The 13423-nt window shown below is 36.6% G+C and overlaps 2 protein-coding genes across 2 annotated transcripts; both read left to right on the top strand.

The window, feature by feature from the left end:
• Positions 1–1519: 1519 nt before the first annotated feature.
• On the top strand, positions 1520–5563 carry mapkapk2b (MAPK activated protein kinase 2b). The gene is made up of 7 exons (XM_062427114.1): positions 1520–1540; positions 2263–2389; positions 3172–3247; positions 3352–3476; positions 3988–4073; positions 4172–4252; positions 4511–5563. The coding sequence occupies exons 1-7, from the start codon at positions 1520–1522 to the stop codon at positions 4655–4657; spliced, it is 663 nt and encodes a 220-aa protein (XP_062283098.1). The 3' UTR covers positions 4658–5563.
• A 2554-nt stretch (positions 5564–8117) lies between these two features.
• fmodb (fibromodulin b) lies at positions 8118–10640 on the top strand. The gene is made up of 2 exons (XM_062427016.1): positions 8118–9006; positions 10486–10640. Exons 1-2 carry the CDS (start codon positions 8118–8120, stop codon positions 10638–10640), a joined length of 1044 nt encoding a protein of 347 aa, XP_062283000.1.
• Positions 10641–13423: the final 2783 nt, after the last annotated feature.

Raw genomic sequence — 13423 nt, forward strand, 5'->3', positions numbered from 1 at the left:
GTCAGGTAGTTCATTTAGCTAATTTCAACAGTTCCAGCCAACAGCACAGTGTAGCTGCTCTTTCTTGATCAGTTACTCCCTCCAATATTTAACCCTCACATACGGTTCATATTCAGACATATTCACAGTATCCCTTCATAATTAGTCTCTATACCAAATTACTGCACCATAAATTATTAATGAATACCTCATCAGTCACAGATAAATGTGTGTTTAATCCTTAAGGAAGCTTTCAGAGAGCATAGGTAGTTTTATGCTTTTTGTTTATGGATAATTAAACCTTTACAATCACACTTATGTTCAATGAATATGACGAGTTCAGTGAATTATATTAAATGTGAAGAATACAACAGTAATTTATGTTTTTTAAATATGGGTCAACCACTATAAAAATGTATATTCAGGTGTTTTTAATACGTTTTAAGAAGAAGAAGTGACACATTAGGAGAAGTCATCAAATTTGAGGTTAAAAGAAAACAGTATTTAAAGTGTTTTTACTACTTTCAAATATCCAAATGGGTCAAATTTGACCCTGAACAGTATGTAAGGGTTAAAACCTATCCATGGTCAAAAAATGAGTTATCTTGCTTTGTAGATGCATGTTATTGTGAACCTTCGCTGTCGGTACTAACCTTTATGACAAATACATTGCATGTCCTGTTCCTGCTTCATTATAAAAGTAATGTTACGCCAGTTGAACACTTTTCATGTGAGGCAGCAGCCGTTGGAAATGTTGGATTAGCTTAATCAGTAATTTAAAGCAGCTTTAATGCAGTGGACAGTAAGAACTGACATCATTGAGCTGTAATTAAAAACGGTAACACTGAATTACACACTACATCGTTTCCTGTGAATCCCTTGTGAATAGCACAGTTTGAATTCTGGGTGGGGATTCAAACTGAGTCTGCCACTTACTATGAAAACTATTGTCTAGAAAGGTAATTTACAGAACGTTAATATATTTACTGGCTATAGCTTTAAAAATGCAATCTTCAGATACTCAATACTTACACTGTGCTTTATTGAATCTTAAGGATTATAACTTTAACAATTTCAAAATGTGGTGCTGTATGTATGGTTTAATCTACATGTTTCTGTATTCACTCCATCATGTCCATATCATTCTTCCTCACTATCCTGCTACTCAGAGGCCTCAGACATCATGAAAAGTATAGGAGAAGCCATACATTTCCTGCATTCCATCAACATTGCTCACAGAGATATCAAGGTATTATTTCGCTGTATGTATGTGAGAAAAAAACTTAAAAAATAGTAACTTGCAATAGTGAACTATTTTGTGGAAAGAAACATTCCTTTCTGAAAAGAAAGTGGTAAATATAATTGTGATTATGCTCTTATGATTATGTTTTGACATTTTAATATCCTGTGCACGTCAAAGAGCCAATATTGAAGGCCAAGTGGCAAAATGACGAGTGAAACCAGAGATAAGAGAGATATAAAAAAATCTGTGCATAATAAACCTCTAATTGTTTACATATGCGGAGTAAGCAAACAATGAATGGCAGCTGATAAAGGAAAGGTATACAGACACCAACTAAAACAAATAATTCTTTCCACTCAAAAGTCCAACACTGGAAGTTTTCCTTAGAAGTTTTTTTTATCATTTGAGTCTTGATTTGGTCACTGCGCACCATTTTTCTTGTGGCACTGAAGCACATATAAAGTATAGTTTTACAAAAACTACAGTGTTTAGGAATACAGGGCATTGTATGTTTAATATACTTGCCAAGAGAAAACAACCACATGTATTGCCACATACATGTATGACATTATTGTACATGACTGTAGATTTGCTTTATGTAAGTCCAACATGCTAAGTAACAGTTGAATGGAATCACAAGATATGAAAATTAATTTTAATTATTTTAGGTTTTTTAGTGGATTATTAAGACTGATGGTAACCATGGAGAGACAAAGAAGAATATATAGCATTGTATTACAAATTACAAATTACAAATTAAAAACAAAACTAACTAATTAGCAAACTGCTTCACAATTTTAACATGTTTTGTAAATCATGTTGTATCATACTGTCAACAAATGGACAGGATTGCACATTATAAAGAAAAATGTTTTCTTACATTGCTGTTTGTTAAATATGTATGTACAATACCAGTCAAAGTGTATCCAAAGTTGTGACTGGCTCTATATATTTGAAATGATTTGCTTCTCTGGTGGTTTAAGACCAGTTATCCAAATTCTCATCTAAATAAGCTTAACTACTGTTCCTGTCTCTTTCAGCCAGAGAATCTGCTATACACCTCCAAAAGCCCAGATGCCCTGCTCAAGCTGACTGATTTTGGGTTTGCCAAAGAAATCACCACAATAAACTCTTTGGCAACACCATGCTTTACCCCTTACTATGTTGGTAAGACCACTTGCATAACCTGCAGAACGATCTCAGCTGCTCCCAATTCCCACACTTTCCCACACATCTGTGACACAATATCCCATCTAATCAGTACAGACTAAGCTCTGTGCTCTTTGGTGATCACAGCTGTGAATATGTATTCTCGTTTTGATTAATGTGACATAGAAATGTAGCAGCTCCCGCCAGAGTAAAACTCCTGAGTGTCAGTCATATATGAGCAGAAACAACCATATCAGCTGGATAATCTCAGTTATACACATTTTTGTGTCTTGGCATTCTCTCTGTGTGTGTATTGAAACATATTTTCAATGTTGTCTAGGGATTTTTAACATCTTGTGTAAAGTGTAAAGCCTTAATTGTCTTGATACTGCACAGAACATACAATACTGTCTTGTGTCATTAAAAAATACAAGCCTCTGGCATATTTTTTTTCATACTGTCCCTGAATTTTGACAGTGTCAGCGTAGTACTTGTTAATAACCAGCTGTAAAATGATGACATTGTTTCCATGTGCTTTTTGTTCTTAGTGTTGAGTACTTTTTCTGTGGAGACTTAACAACAATAACAAAAAAAATCTGCACATGGTTTTCATCCTTTGGAAAATGGAAATGGGTTATGGGAGGTTTCATCCTGTGGACTGGATGGAAAATCCTATATGTGCTACTTTAATTACCTTCAGTCATCTGTTTTTTTATGTATGTACTATCATATATACATTAACTGTAAAACAGAAGTGATTTTCACTCAAATTTGAATCATTTCTCTTGACAATGTGCCAGCTCCAGAAGTTCTTGGTCCAGAGAAATATGACAGATCCTGTGACATGTGGTCTCTGGGTGTCATTATGTACATTCTGTAAGTTAAATAGTACTCATCCTTCACATTGAAGCTTCTCTAACTTACTGTTGCTGCGCTTATTGATCCTTCTTGTCACTTCTTGTTTTTTGTCTTATATGCAGGCTTTGTGGATATCCTCCTTTTTTCTCACATCAGGGTCTGGCAATATCTCCTGGGATGAAAAGACGTATCTGTAAAGGACAATATGAGTTCCCCAAAACGGAGTGGTCCGATGTGTCTGAGGAAGGTGAGAGGAAGACATGCTGTAAATTGAAATAAATGTTTTATTTGTGTGCAATTGTTTAATGTGAATATGTTTACCCTGGGAATAATACACCCTTTTCTCCTTTTCCCTCTTTTTTTGTAATTTTCCCTCTCTACATTTTTCCAAAGTGGTGCATCTTTCATCTTTCATCATCATTTTTCATGTACCCAGTCCCGATATGATGAACAGTATGCAGAGAAGACTCAGCTTCAGTCATAGCAACAAAGCACTAATAGTGCCGATTGCCTATTTTTTGTGGATTCATTGCCCATTGTGATTTAATTCAGCATTTGTTTATTTAAAATGTTAATGTTTTCAAAGAACTAGATTTATTACACTTGGAAGTAAAGATTGGCTCTAGTATGTACAGCAATTGTATGACAGCTAAATATATGTCTTATGTTTGCAGGTTACAGTATGATCATTGACTGACGATGATGATGATGATGATGATGATGATGATGATGATGATGATGATGATTTGTTGTTGCAGCCAAACAGTTGATTTGCCACTTACTGAAAACTGAGCCCACCCAGAGAATGAGCATCACAGAGTTCATAAACCATCCCTGGATTAATGTAAGCATCTCCATGTACTTTAGGCTTCATTTTTTTCAGCAGCTGCTGGTTTAGAAATATATCTGCAAGACTTCATCCATATTCCCCCTCAACTGCAGCAATCGGTAGAGGTCCCACAAACGCCTCTTCACACCAGCCGCGTGCTGCACGAGGAGCAAGATGTCTGGGAGAAGGTAAAGGTAAGTGCTGGCGCTTGTGAGTCACTTTTTTTCTTATGCGTTAGATGGCAGGAGAAGCGTTTATGGTTTTGAAGCAGTTTAGTTTTCAGCAGAGAAACTCCTCTTGATATGTTTTTATCTGTTGTAAAATACAAACATATGTCACTACATGCCTTTTGGTGACAAATCAATATCATTTTTTATTTAAAACTGTACTGTCCTGCAAACTGTATTCACCTTGGTAATATATGATAAAAGTGATTTTTCTGTCACTTTTAGGAGGAAATGACAAATGCCCTGCAAACAATGAGAGTGGACTATGATCAAATTAAAATCAAAACTATTGAAGACTCAACTAACCCTCTACTCTTGAAGAGGAGAAAGAAAACTAAAAAACTCCACACAGAGTCCTCGCTAGTGAAATAAAGACTTTTTAACAGGTAACACAAGTACACATACTTACAATAAGTTGGTAGAAGAAGGTATTGCCTTCATTATATACGGTATGCAAGCTGTGTAGCTGCTTTTATTTATTTCTTATGTCTTTTTCTTTCAAATTCAGCATATTAATGTGCTTTAAGGACTTTTGAACTCCCTCTATGCATTATAAATTATTCTGTTTCTACATGAGGGCTTCATAAATCCTCTCCCTAGAGGAAACAAAAATCTATTGAATGTGCTGCACGTCATCACAGCTTTTTATCATTTTGATGTACATACTTAGTGTGACATTTGAGAGAGCTTTGTTGGCATCAGCTCACACGTTATGTTATGTAGAGTGTGTTCACAGTTTTGAAAACCTTTTGGGCAAATGTTTCGCCTTGAGGATGTTATTGAGAAAAGTTTGCCAAATCATTCATATTTGCCTGTTGACTAACTGTTACCAGAAAACCCCAATGTTTATTTTATATGCTGACGTGATGTCAGAAGTGTTTCCTCTTACCACAAAAGGAGTTTTCTTCCCACAGTGTGGAAGTGCAGCATCTAAAACTTACCATGTGTAGCAGTAATCGTGTTAACTGTGCCTCTGGAACAGGTGATAATTGCATTTGATCCACAAAACTGTGCTGCCAACTGGACTCTACATGCATATTTTCTCCAAAGAAGTGATATAAAAGTATTGCATGAAGTCTGTTATGTGAAAGGCATAGAAACAAAAGTGTAAGGCACGAGAGAGAAGAGGCGAGAAAGATCACTATTATCCTTTTGTCTTGATTAAATCTCGCTGATATTCTCAGTGGTTTTGCGTGTTGTTTGAGCCTTCAGATATTAACCATTAGCATACAGTCAAATAAATGTGCAACCGCTAAATTGTTTCTAACAAATAAAAGATGTTTTTCAAGGCATGTTATCAATTCAATTAATATTTTCGCTATATTAGTTGTGCCAATGAAAATGAAAGAGGCATAAAAAGAAGAAGGTGAAGTTTTGACTTAGATGTTCCCGTTATATAAAGGCTGTAGATTTTGCCATTAACACCACTGCATTTTGTCATGAATTGAGAGACAGACAAAATATTTCTAGGTATGGCTATGTAAAAATAGTGACAAAGACTTGATGATGATGTTTGCTTTTGGGTATTTTTATGTCCACTCCATTTTTCACCTGAAGACCTCACAAAACTAAAGAAGATGATGTTCATTACACAACATGTTAGGAGTGGCTAAAAGTTAACTTTACCATGAAGGAGGCACCGAATGAAAGGCCTTTGATGAAAACATAGATTGATTGTTGATCTACAGTTTGGTGCATTAAAATGTTGGTGGGATGCTCCAACTGTCCAACCTTAATTTTTTTATTTCATTTAGTTCATTTAGCTAAGTTAGCTAAATGCTAATTAAGGAGCATTTTCAAGTCTTAGCATGTACACATTGGCATCTCATTCCATGATAGCATTAAACATATGATGAGTTATTTAGATTTATATATTGTCATGAACTGAAGTGATAAGTGGACATTCTGAAAAAATTGCATGTCAATCCAGTTAGTCAAGATATAGCTAGAAAAATACTAGCTTAAAAATTCTAGCTAAAACCAATGCCTTCAGAAGTGACCAGCAGTACATTTGCTAGTAAATGTGCAAAAACAAGTTGAAACACTTCCTTTAGATTAGATACATACATATACCTAAACATACAAAAATCTGTTTAAAGTTAACATTAGTTTTCCTTATTATAGTCTATCCCATCTGTAGTTACAGCTTCAGGTTGCATGTTTATTGTGCGTTGTTGTATATTTGGGACTATATAGGCTTTTAAGCATCAGGCTGTGGTTTGATCCATCAATAAATGACACCCGCACTGACTGTTTTGGATTAAACATGATGTTCTAATTACAAGATAATACTTGCAGGATTTGCATCCTGTTTTAAGTTTCTTTGTGGCACATTCAGAGACACAAACAGAGAAACCAAAACTGTCTTGACAGATATTTGGGATATTTGGTCATTGTTTGATCATAACTGAATGATAAATCTCTGATAAATCCAGCATCAAAGTTTTGAAACAGACATTGTTTTCATGGAAACTTTTTAATTTCCCCCACAAATTACTACTACTTTAGATACATTCACAAGAATGGATTTCTGATTTTTAACAATGCTGACAACACAGGTTGATAGAGATAGCTTCTTGAACATAGGATAATGTAAAATTTGAGTTGATCAATGTACACAATATACGCCCTCTGTTGCATATTTGGTCTCATTATTGTTGTTTTTTGTCCTAAGAATGTTGTGCTGTGACTAAAAATCTGGCAAATCCTTTGAGCAAAAGAGTCCCATCTGTATATCCTCAGGTTCCCTCTCTGCCTAAATGGGATGTAATTGTTTAGTGATTAAGGTCTATTACTTGCTGAATGACTTCCATTTTCAAATCAGCACTTTGTCTCTTATTTCCTCAAAGGGACTGGGAAGTAGATTGTGAATAAAAAACAAACACTATTTCTGATACTCTGCCTCCTATTTTCCTGTTGTAATGGAGGACATGAATGGCAAGGCCCATTCTGTAGACTGAACACATTATGGTGCTCTCCTGTCGGCGGGCGCCAGCACAAACATATGTTAACTTTCTCCAGTGCTTGAACACTGTAATTAACAAAGTAGGGAGTACCTGGAGGGGGCAGGAGCAGAGAAAGCAAAAAACTAAAAGAGGATGATTGTGAATAAATAACAGGGTTAGTCACACTATGTACATGTTGAAACATTCAGTATAATACACAGAAACACACTGTAACTTAATACTTTGAATTATAACATAGTTGCATTGTTTAATCTGAGAAGTAACATACCACAAATTATAGTCTAGTCTGGTTCGTTAAATTCTTTATACCTTAACCCCCCCACCCTTTCCATATCCTCCACAGCACAATAAACAACAAGCCATACTTTGAGTGGCTGTGCTAATGATAAGGCATGACAAGGTAATGGAAAACAAGGTTGTTAAAAAGCAGATGTCTGTACTGGTTCACAGATGGGATTGATATTGACATGGCTGGAGGTGATATGTTGTAGTATAGGTTCTGCATGCAAGCGGAAAAATGTATGTGCTTTAATGAGTCAGGGTGGCTGAGGCTGCAGCTGCAAAGAGAGGGGGATATTTACTCTATACCAACAACATATTCCACTCAGTCTGAGAAAGACACACAACGTGAGCAAGGGAGGAAGCATCATCTCTGATCAACCAGCCGGTAGGTGTACTGTACCTACTGTACGTTTAAGAAGTGGAGCAGAGAGAATTAAATGTCTTAAATTGTTACACCAGCATAATTCAGTGTTAGTTGCAAAACATTTCCACCAGTATCTCAGTGTATTACAGTTTTTCAGATTGTAATGTACTCTTATCAACTTTAAAGTACTTTTTTTTTCATGGGTTTTCAACTAGTGATCATGCGGACAGTGGTGCTCCTCCTCATAATGGGAATAGTGGATCTGAGCTTTGGCCAACGTTACAGCCAGTTGCAGTGGTTGTCCCATCTGCGAGGGCGGCGGTGGCATGCAGGCTGGCAGGCTGAAGACGTGGACTGCCCCCTGGAGTGCGACTGCCCCTCAACCTACCCAACAGCGATGTACTGTCACAGCCGCAACCTTCAGCATGTTCCCTATGTTCCCTCACATATAAAATACGTCTACCTGCAGGGTAACCAGATCACAGGCATCCAGGATGGTGTGTTTGACAACGCTACCAGCTTAGTCTGGGTTGTTTTGTTCCACAACCAGCTCAGCTCAAACAAGATCGGCAAGAATGTCTTCAGCAAGCTCAAGAACCTGGACCGACTGTTCTTGGATCAGAACGAGCTCACCCGTGTTCCTCCCAACTTGCCTAAGTCCATAACAGAACTGCGGCTTGGTCACAACAAGATCTCAAAAGTCCCGTCCAACTCATTCGAGGGGATGGCAAACCTTACCAGCCTTAAGCTCCAAGCAAACGACTTAGAGGACATTGGAGGTGTGTTCAAGGGACTGAAGTCTCTGACCCTGCTGGATATGAGGAAAAACAAGCTCAGGAAAATCCCTGATAACCTCCCCGAGAGGCTGCAGCAGCTATACCTGGAGTTTAATAACATTGAGAGTGTGCCGGCGGGCTTCCTCACCATGTATCCCAAACTGAAGTTTATCCGGTTAGCTCACAACAAGTTGACTGATAAAGGACTTCCCTCAAATGTCTTCAATATAAGCATGCTGGTTGAGCTAGACCTTTCCTTCAATAAACTGGAGAAGATCCCAATTGTCAGTAGGAACCTGGAGAACCTTTATTTACAAGCCAATAAGATCAAAGGTATGGACAAATTTATGTTACTTTTCGTCACTGTATTGATCCTCTTCATTTTTTCAGGGTATTAAAGTCCCATTGCTAATATAAGAGTAATATATACTGTAGTATAACTAAGAAGTATTATGTAATTATAAGACTTTTTCATCTGAATTGAAAAGCAAAAAAGGCATCAAAAGGTTTTAACATTTTAGTCATTAACTGTGTAAAAGTTGATTATACAAATTTTGATAATAGTTATTATCACTTAATATCACTTATAGTGTATTTTAATGGCAATACTGTACATGGACTCTGCAGTCATGATTTTCAATGTCGAGGTTCTCTTTTATTTTTGTTTATGTTTTTTATTTTTATTTCAAACCCTCTAATCTTTAACATCATATCATAAAATCTTAACTCAGGAGTAACTGCTGTAATTGGGTTGGTTAGCTCAGCAGGACACACACTCTGCACCTCTGTCAGTTACGAGGTAAGCAATTAACAACACAAAAATGTGAAATCTTTTGACCTTTCCCAACATGACCTGCCAGTTGGGTAAGTTAAGTCACAGGACAAAAATGAAAGATGTTTGATTACCAGATATGGCTTATTAGTATTTATGTTAAAGGCACTTAGGTTGTGTGTCTCTTATAGACAGTCACAGTCCCTTTTGCTGTGTTTAGGTTTAAGTAAGCAAAATACCTGTCCCATAGCGATTTAATGCACTCCAGTTGCCTGTGTGATTTTGAACAAAAGTGGTGTTTAGATATGCACTGGTTCATCCATATTTTTGCAATAATGTGTCTAGCTTCCTTGTTTTCTCAGGACCATTTAACTGTTTTTGTAATTTTAACATCCTCCAGCTCCGTGGTTTAACTTTCTTCAACTTCATATTTTTTCAATCTCCATCTCTTGAATTTGGATTTGTAGGGCATTTCATGCCCAACAGTGATGTGGCAATGCACGGCACTATAGGGGTGGATATGGGGCATGCAGCCAACTGAAAATTTCAACCACTAGATGACAGCAAAATCAGGATTTACAAACTATATGCATCTGGTTTTGAATTGATACCCTTTGCCTGAAGAAGGGGTTTTCCATAAACATTTTGTCCAGTGAAAGCTAATGCACAATACAGACTTTACAAAATACAAGTTCAGTCCCTACACAGTAAAAACTACACTGTAAAGCAACGTTTAAAATTGACTTCAACTTATGAAAACTACAGAAAAACCCACGACTGAGTGTAACCAAACAATGATGAATGTTTTTATTCAGGGGTTTATAGAATAGCTGTATTGTAGAAATGTGAGCACTACCTCTGAGCTTTAGCCACACTCATACTTAATGTCCCTGTATGAATATATTGCAGCACACATTTTTTATAATGGTTGGCTTGGTTTGTTAGCACTTGTGATGTAAGCACACTGGTTGCTGCTTGCAAGAGAACATGGAGCCTCCCCTCATATTTGTCTCCTCCCTTCCACCTCTTGTGTGTTGCAGAGTTCTCCTTGAGCAGTTTCTGTGGACACAAGAGAGACATGACAAACTTCTCCCAGCTAAGAATGCTGCGTTTGGATGCCAATGAGATCAGTGCCAAAGACATTCCTGCTGAAGCTGCCTACTGTTTGCGGCGTGCTGCCTTTATCGATGTGTAAAACTTCCTGATCTCCCTCAATGATAATGTCTCCACTCATCCAGTGTGTTGCTTTCTCTGTAACACCTCTAATTTCTGTCTCATGTCACTATATTTATCCTATTATCTATATTTATCTTATTTATCTATATTGTTCACAGTCCTCTCTATCAACGCATTTTTTAGATAATGTGTCCTTAACTGTCATGAGTGCTACTATTATTAATCCAAGTGATTGAACAGTTCCAGTATTAGTCAACGGGAAAAACCACACTTGTATAATCACATATCCAGATGACAGGCATATGGATGCCAAAGAGCAATGAGGAATGGCCAGATGACTGGCATCCTTTCAACAAACTAATTATAATATCAATCACAGTGTTCTGGCAAAATTATACTGCAAATTTGAATAAGATGTAACTGATGACAACAAGTTCTTGTATCTGGTCTGACTAAAATATAACCTGTGTAAAACTGCCAATCATCAGTGAGAGATTCAGTTTGGATCTTTGCCTCCACCATGTGGCACAAGATGATAAAAACACGTTAAATAGCAACAATTACAATGATTCTCACTACTGTTATTTGGCAAGTTTGCGATTTAAGCAACTCTGCATACAAATTATTATGTAGACTCAAAACATTATTTACTGTTTGGTTGTGCTGGCTGATAAATCTACTGTATAGAATATGGTAAATTGTAAATGGACTACTCATATAGTGTCCATTTACCAAAGTGCTTTACAATTTTTTCCTTTCATTAACCCATTTACATACACTGACACACCAATGGTGGTGGAGCTGCTATGCAACGCACTGGCCATGCATGGCAGCAACCTTGGATTCAGTGTCTTGCTCAAGGACACTTCAAAACACTGCAAGGAAGAGCCAGGGACTGAACAGCCCCATATCATGTATAATGTACGATCATAATGTTTTAAAATTTAATGTTATGTTATCAAGTGTTTGCATCTATATATTCCTCTTCAAATGAGCCTCTGAATTATACAAAGCTAATCATATTGTTGCTGTCAGGCGCAGGACATACATAAAAGGTGACCAATTGCATTGATTTATAAAAAATAATACAAATAGTGAAATATGGAGATATAAGGTTTCTGCCGGACAGCAAAAATATATTGGTCTCAAAACTGTTCAGTGTAATCTAATTGTTTTAGTTATTGTTTAGTAAGTAACTGTGATTTATTATCTTAAATTCACTCACTTTAAAAAAATATTGTTAAGGCGTAATTGTTGAGCCAATGTGTATTTTACTGTATATCACTGAGTGTGTTTGATGGAAAGATGAGTAAGTCAGTAAGTTAGAATTTAAATTTTTAACATATGAATAGACACAATTTTATTTGTATATAATACACATTTGTTTGTGAATATTTTTCTAGGAATCCACCACTATTTACCTTCTATTATTATATCCCAGAAAATAAATCTCCTTCCAGAGTTATTTGTTCTCCTGACTGTTGACACTGATATATTTTTAGCAACAATAACAAGTTCTGTTTCCTCTAATTTTAAGGTAAAAGAGGCGGAGAGGTTGGGAGAGAGAAAAAGGGCTGACGCCCTCTTGACAATTCTAACTGGTCTTAGGCAGTTCCCACATATTTATTGTTGAAGACAACTTGTCTTTTCATCTTCCACAGCTGCCTTTAATCCTCTGCAGAAAGGCACTAAATTGAATTATAGAAATACTTTCCTTGTTTTGTAATGGAGCAATGTCTTGGGATGAAGAATGGATTTCTGCCAGTGCAACAGTGGTTTGCACACTGATAAGTGGTAGCCTGTGAAATTAAGTGTGTTATAGATCATGTTATATTGCAGGCTGCATGGTTATGCAGAGGCTGTGGGGTAGGGCTGTGTATTTTTCCCCTCCTCCGCTTCCTACACAGATTCTTCAAAAACAAAATAGAGGCCAGCACACATGCACACGATAACATGTGGGAATTTTTTGACAGGGGAATTGTCCAATTCTTCTCAAACTCAGACATTATGCAATTTATTATTATAAAACATTAGCCTGGACCATCACTGAGTAAACATGAGTGAAAGTCATGACAACATGAGGGAATGCACATGCACTGCCTTCTTTCTCCCTCTCAGTATCATCCTCCTTTGTGCCACTTCCAGGAAGTAGTGATTAAATGTCATGCGTGTATATGAGTAAACCGTAGTAGCACGTTTTTCCCACCAAATCCTGTCACGCCCTGTGGAGTGAAGACATCGCTTGTAAAGCTTCAGTAACAATTGGTGTGCATCTATCATTTCTCCACCTCTCTGCTAGTAACAGCTCAAAATGTTTGACCAATAACAGAATATTCTCCAGAGTTCATGTTGAAATTATTCATGCCATGTTGCAATGAATACTGGATATACAAATCCTTATTCATATCTTTTAAAAATTGGTCCCATGTTAGGTTTTGTATTGATTAGCAGTGTGAGTTGATAATAAAAGGAAAGTAAACTGCTTTCCAAAGCAGCAAAAAGATCTCTTGCCAAAGATAAAAAGCATTTTTGACTCCTCATAAAGTATTATGTCAAACTGGATGTGAGCTATAAAATAAAGTGGCCTAAAATCCTTTAATGAGGTTATTAGCGGCTCTTTAGACCTGATTTCACTATGTTCATAAATGGGTGCACTGGTAGCTGGACAGCTGGAGAACATTACATTTTGGATTTGATATTGATGGTTAACTTTTATTATCAATACAGTGATTGAATAGATTCAAACTAATAAATAAAAATTGTGGAAATGTGGCAAACAACAATACAAACAGTTGGTTAAGT

The sequence above is a fragment of the Scomber scombrus genome, chromosome 10, assembly GCF_963691925.1.
Source record: "Scomber scombrus chromosome 10, fScoSco1.1, whole genome shotgun sequence".
Classification (NCBI taxonomy): domain Eukaryota; kingdom Metazoa; phylum Chordata; class Actinopteri; order Scombriformes; family Scombridae; genus Scomber; species Scomber scombrus.

Bases quoted from the DNA above. Each gene is read 5' to 3' on its own strand.
- fmodb (XM_062427016.1), top strand. From the start codon at position 8,118: ATGCGGACAGTGGTGCTCCTCCTCATAATGGGAATAGTGGATCTGAGC. The intron at 9,007-10,485 runs GTATGGACAAAT...TGTGTGTTGCAG, and splicing joins ACAAGCCAATAAGATCAAAG to AGTTCTCCTTGAGCAGTTTC.
- mapkapk2b (XM_062427114.1), top strand. From the start codon at position 1,520: ATGGCAGCTGATAAAGGAAAG. The intron at 4,074-4,171 runs GTAAGCATCTCC...CCTCAACTGCAG, and splicing joins TAAACCATCCCTGGATTAAT to CAATCGGTAGAGGTCCCACA. The intron at 4,253-4,510 runs GTAAGTGCTGGC...TGTCACTTTTAG, and splicing joins ATGTCTGGGAGAAGGTAAAG to GAGGAAATGACAAATGCCCT.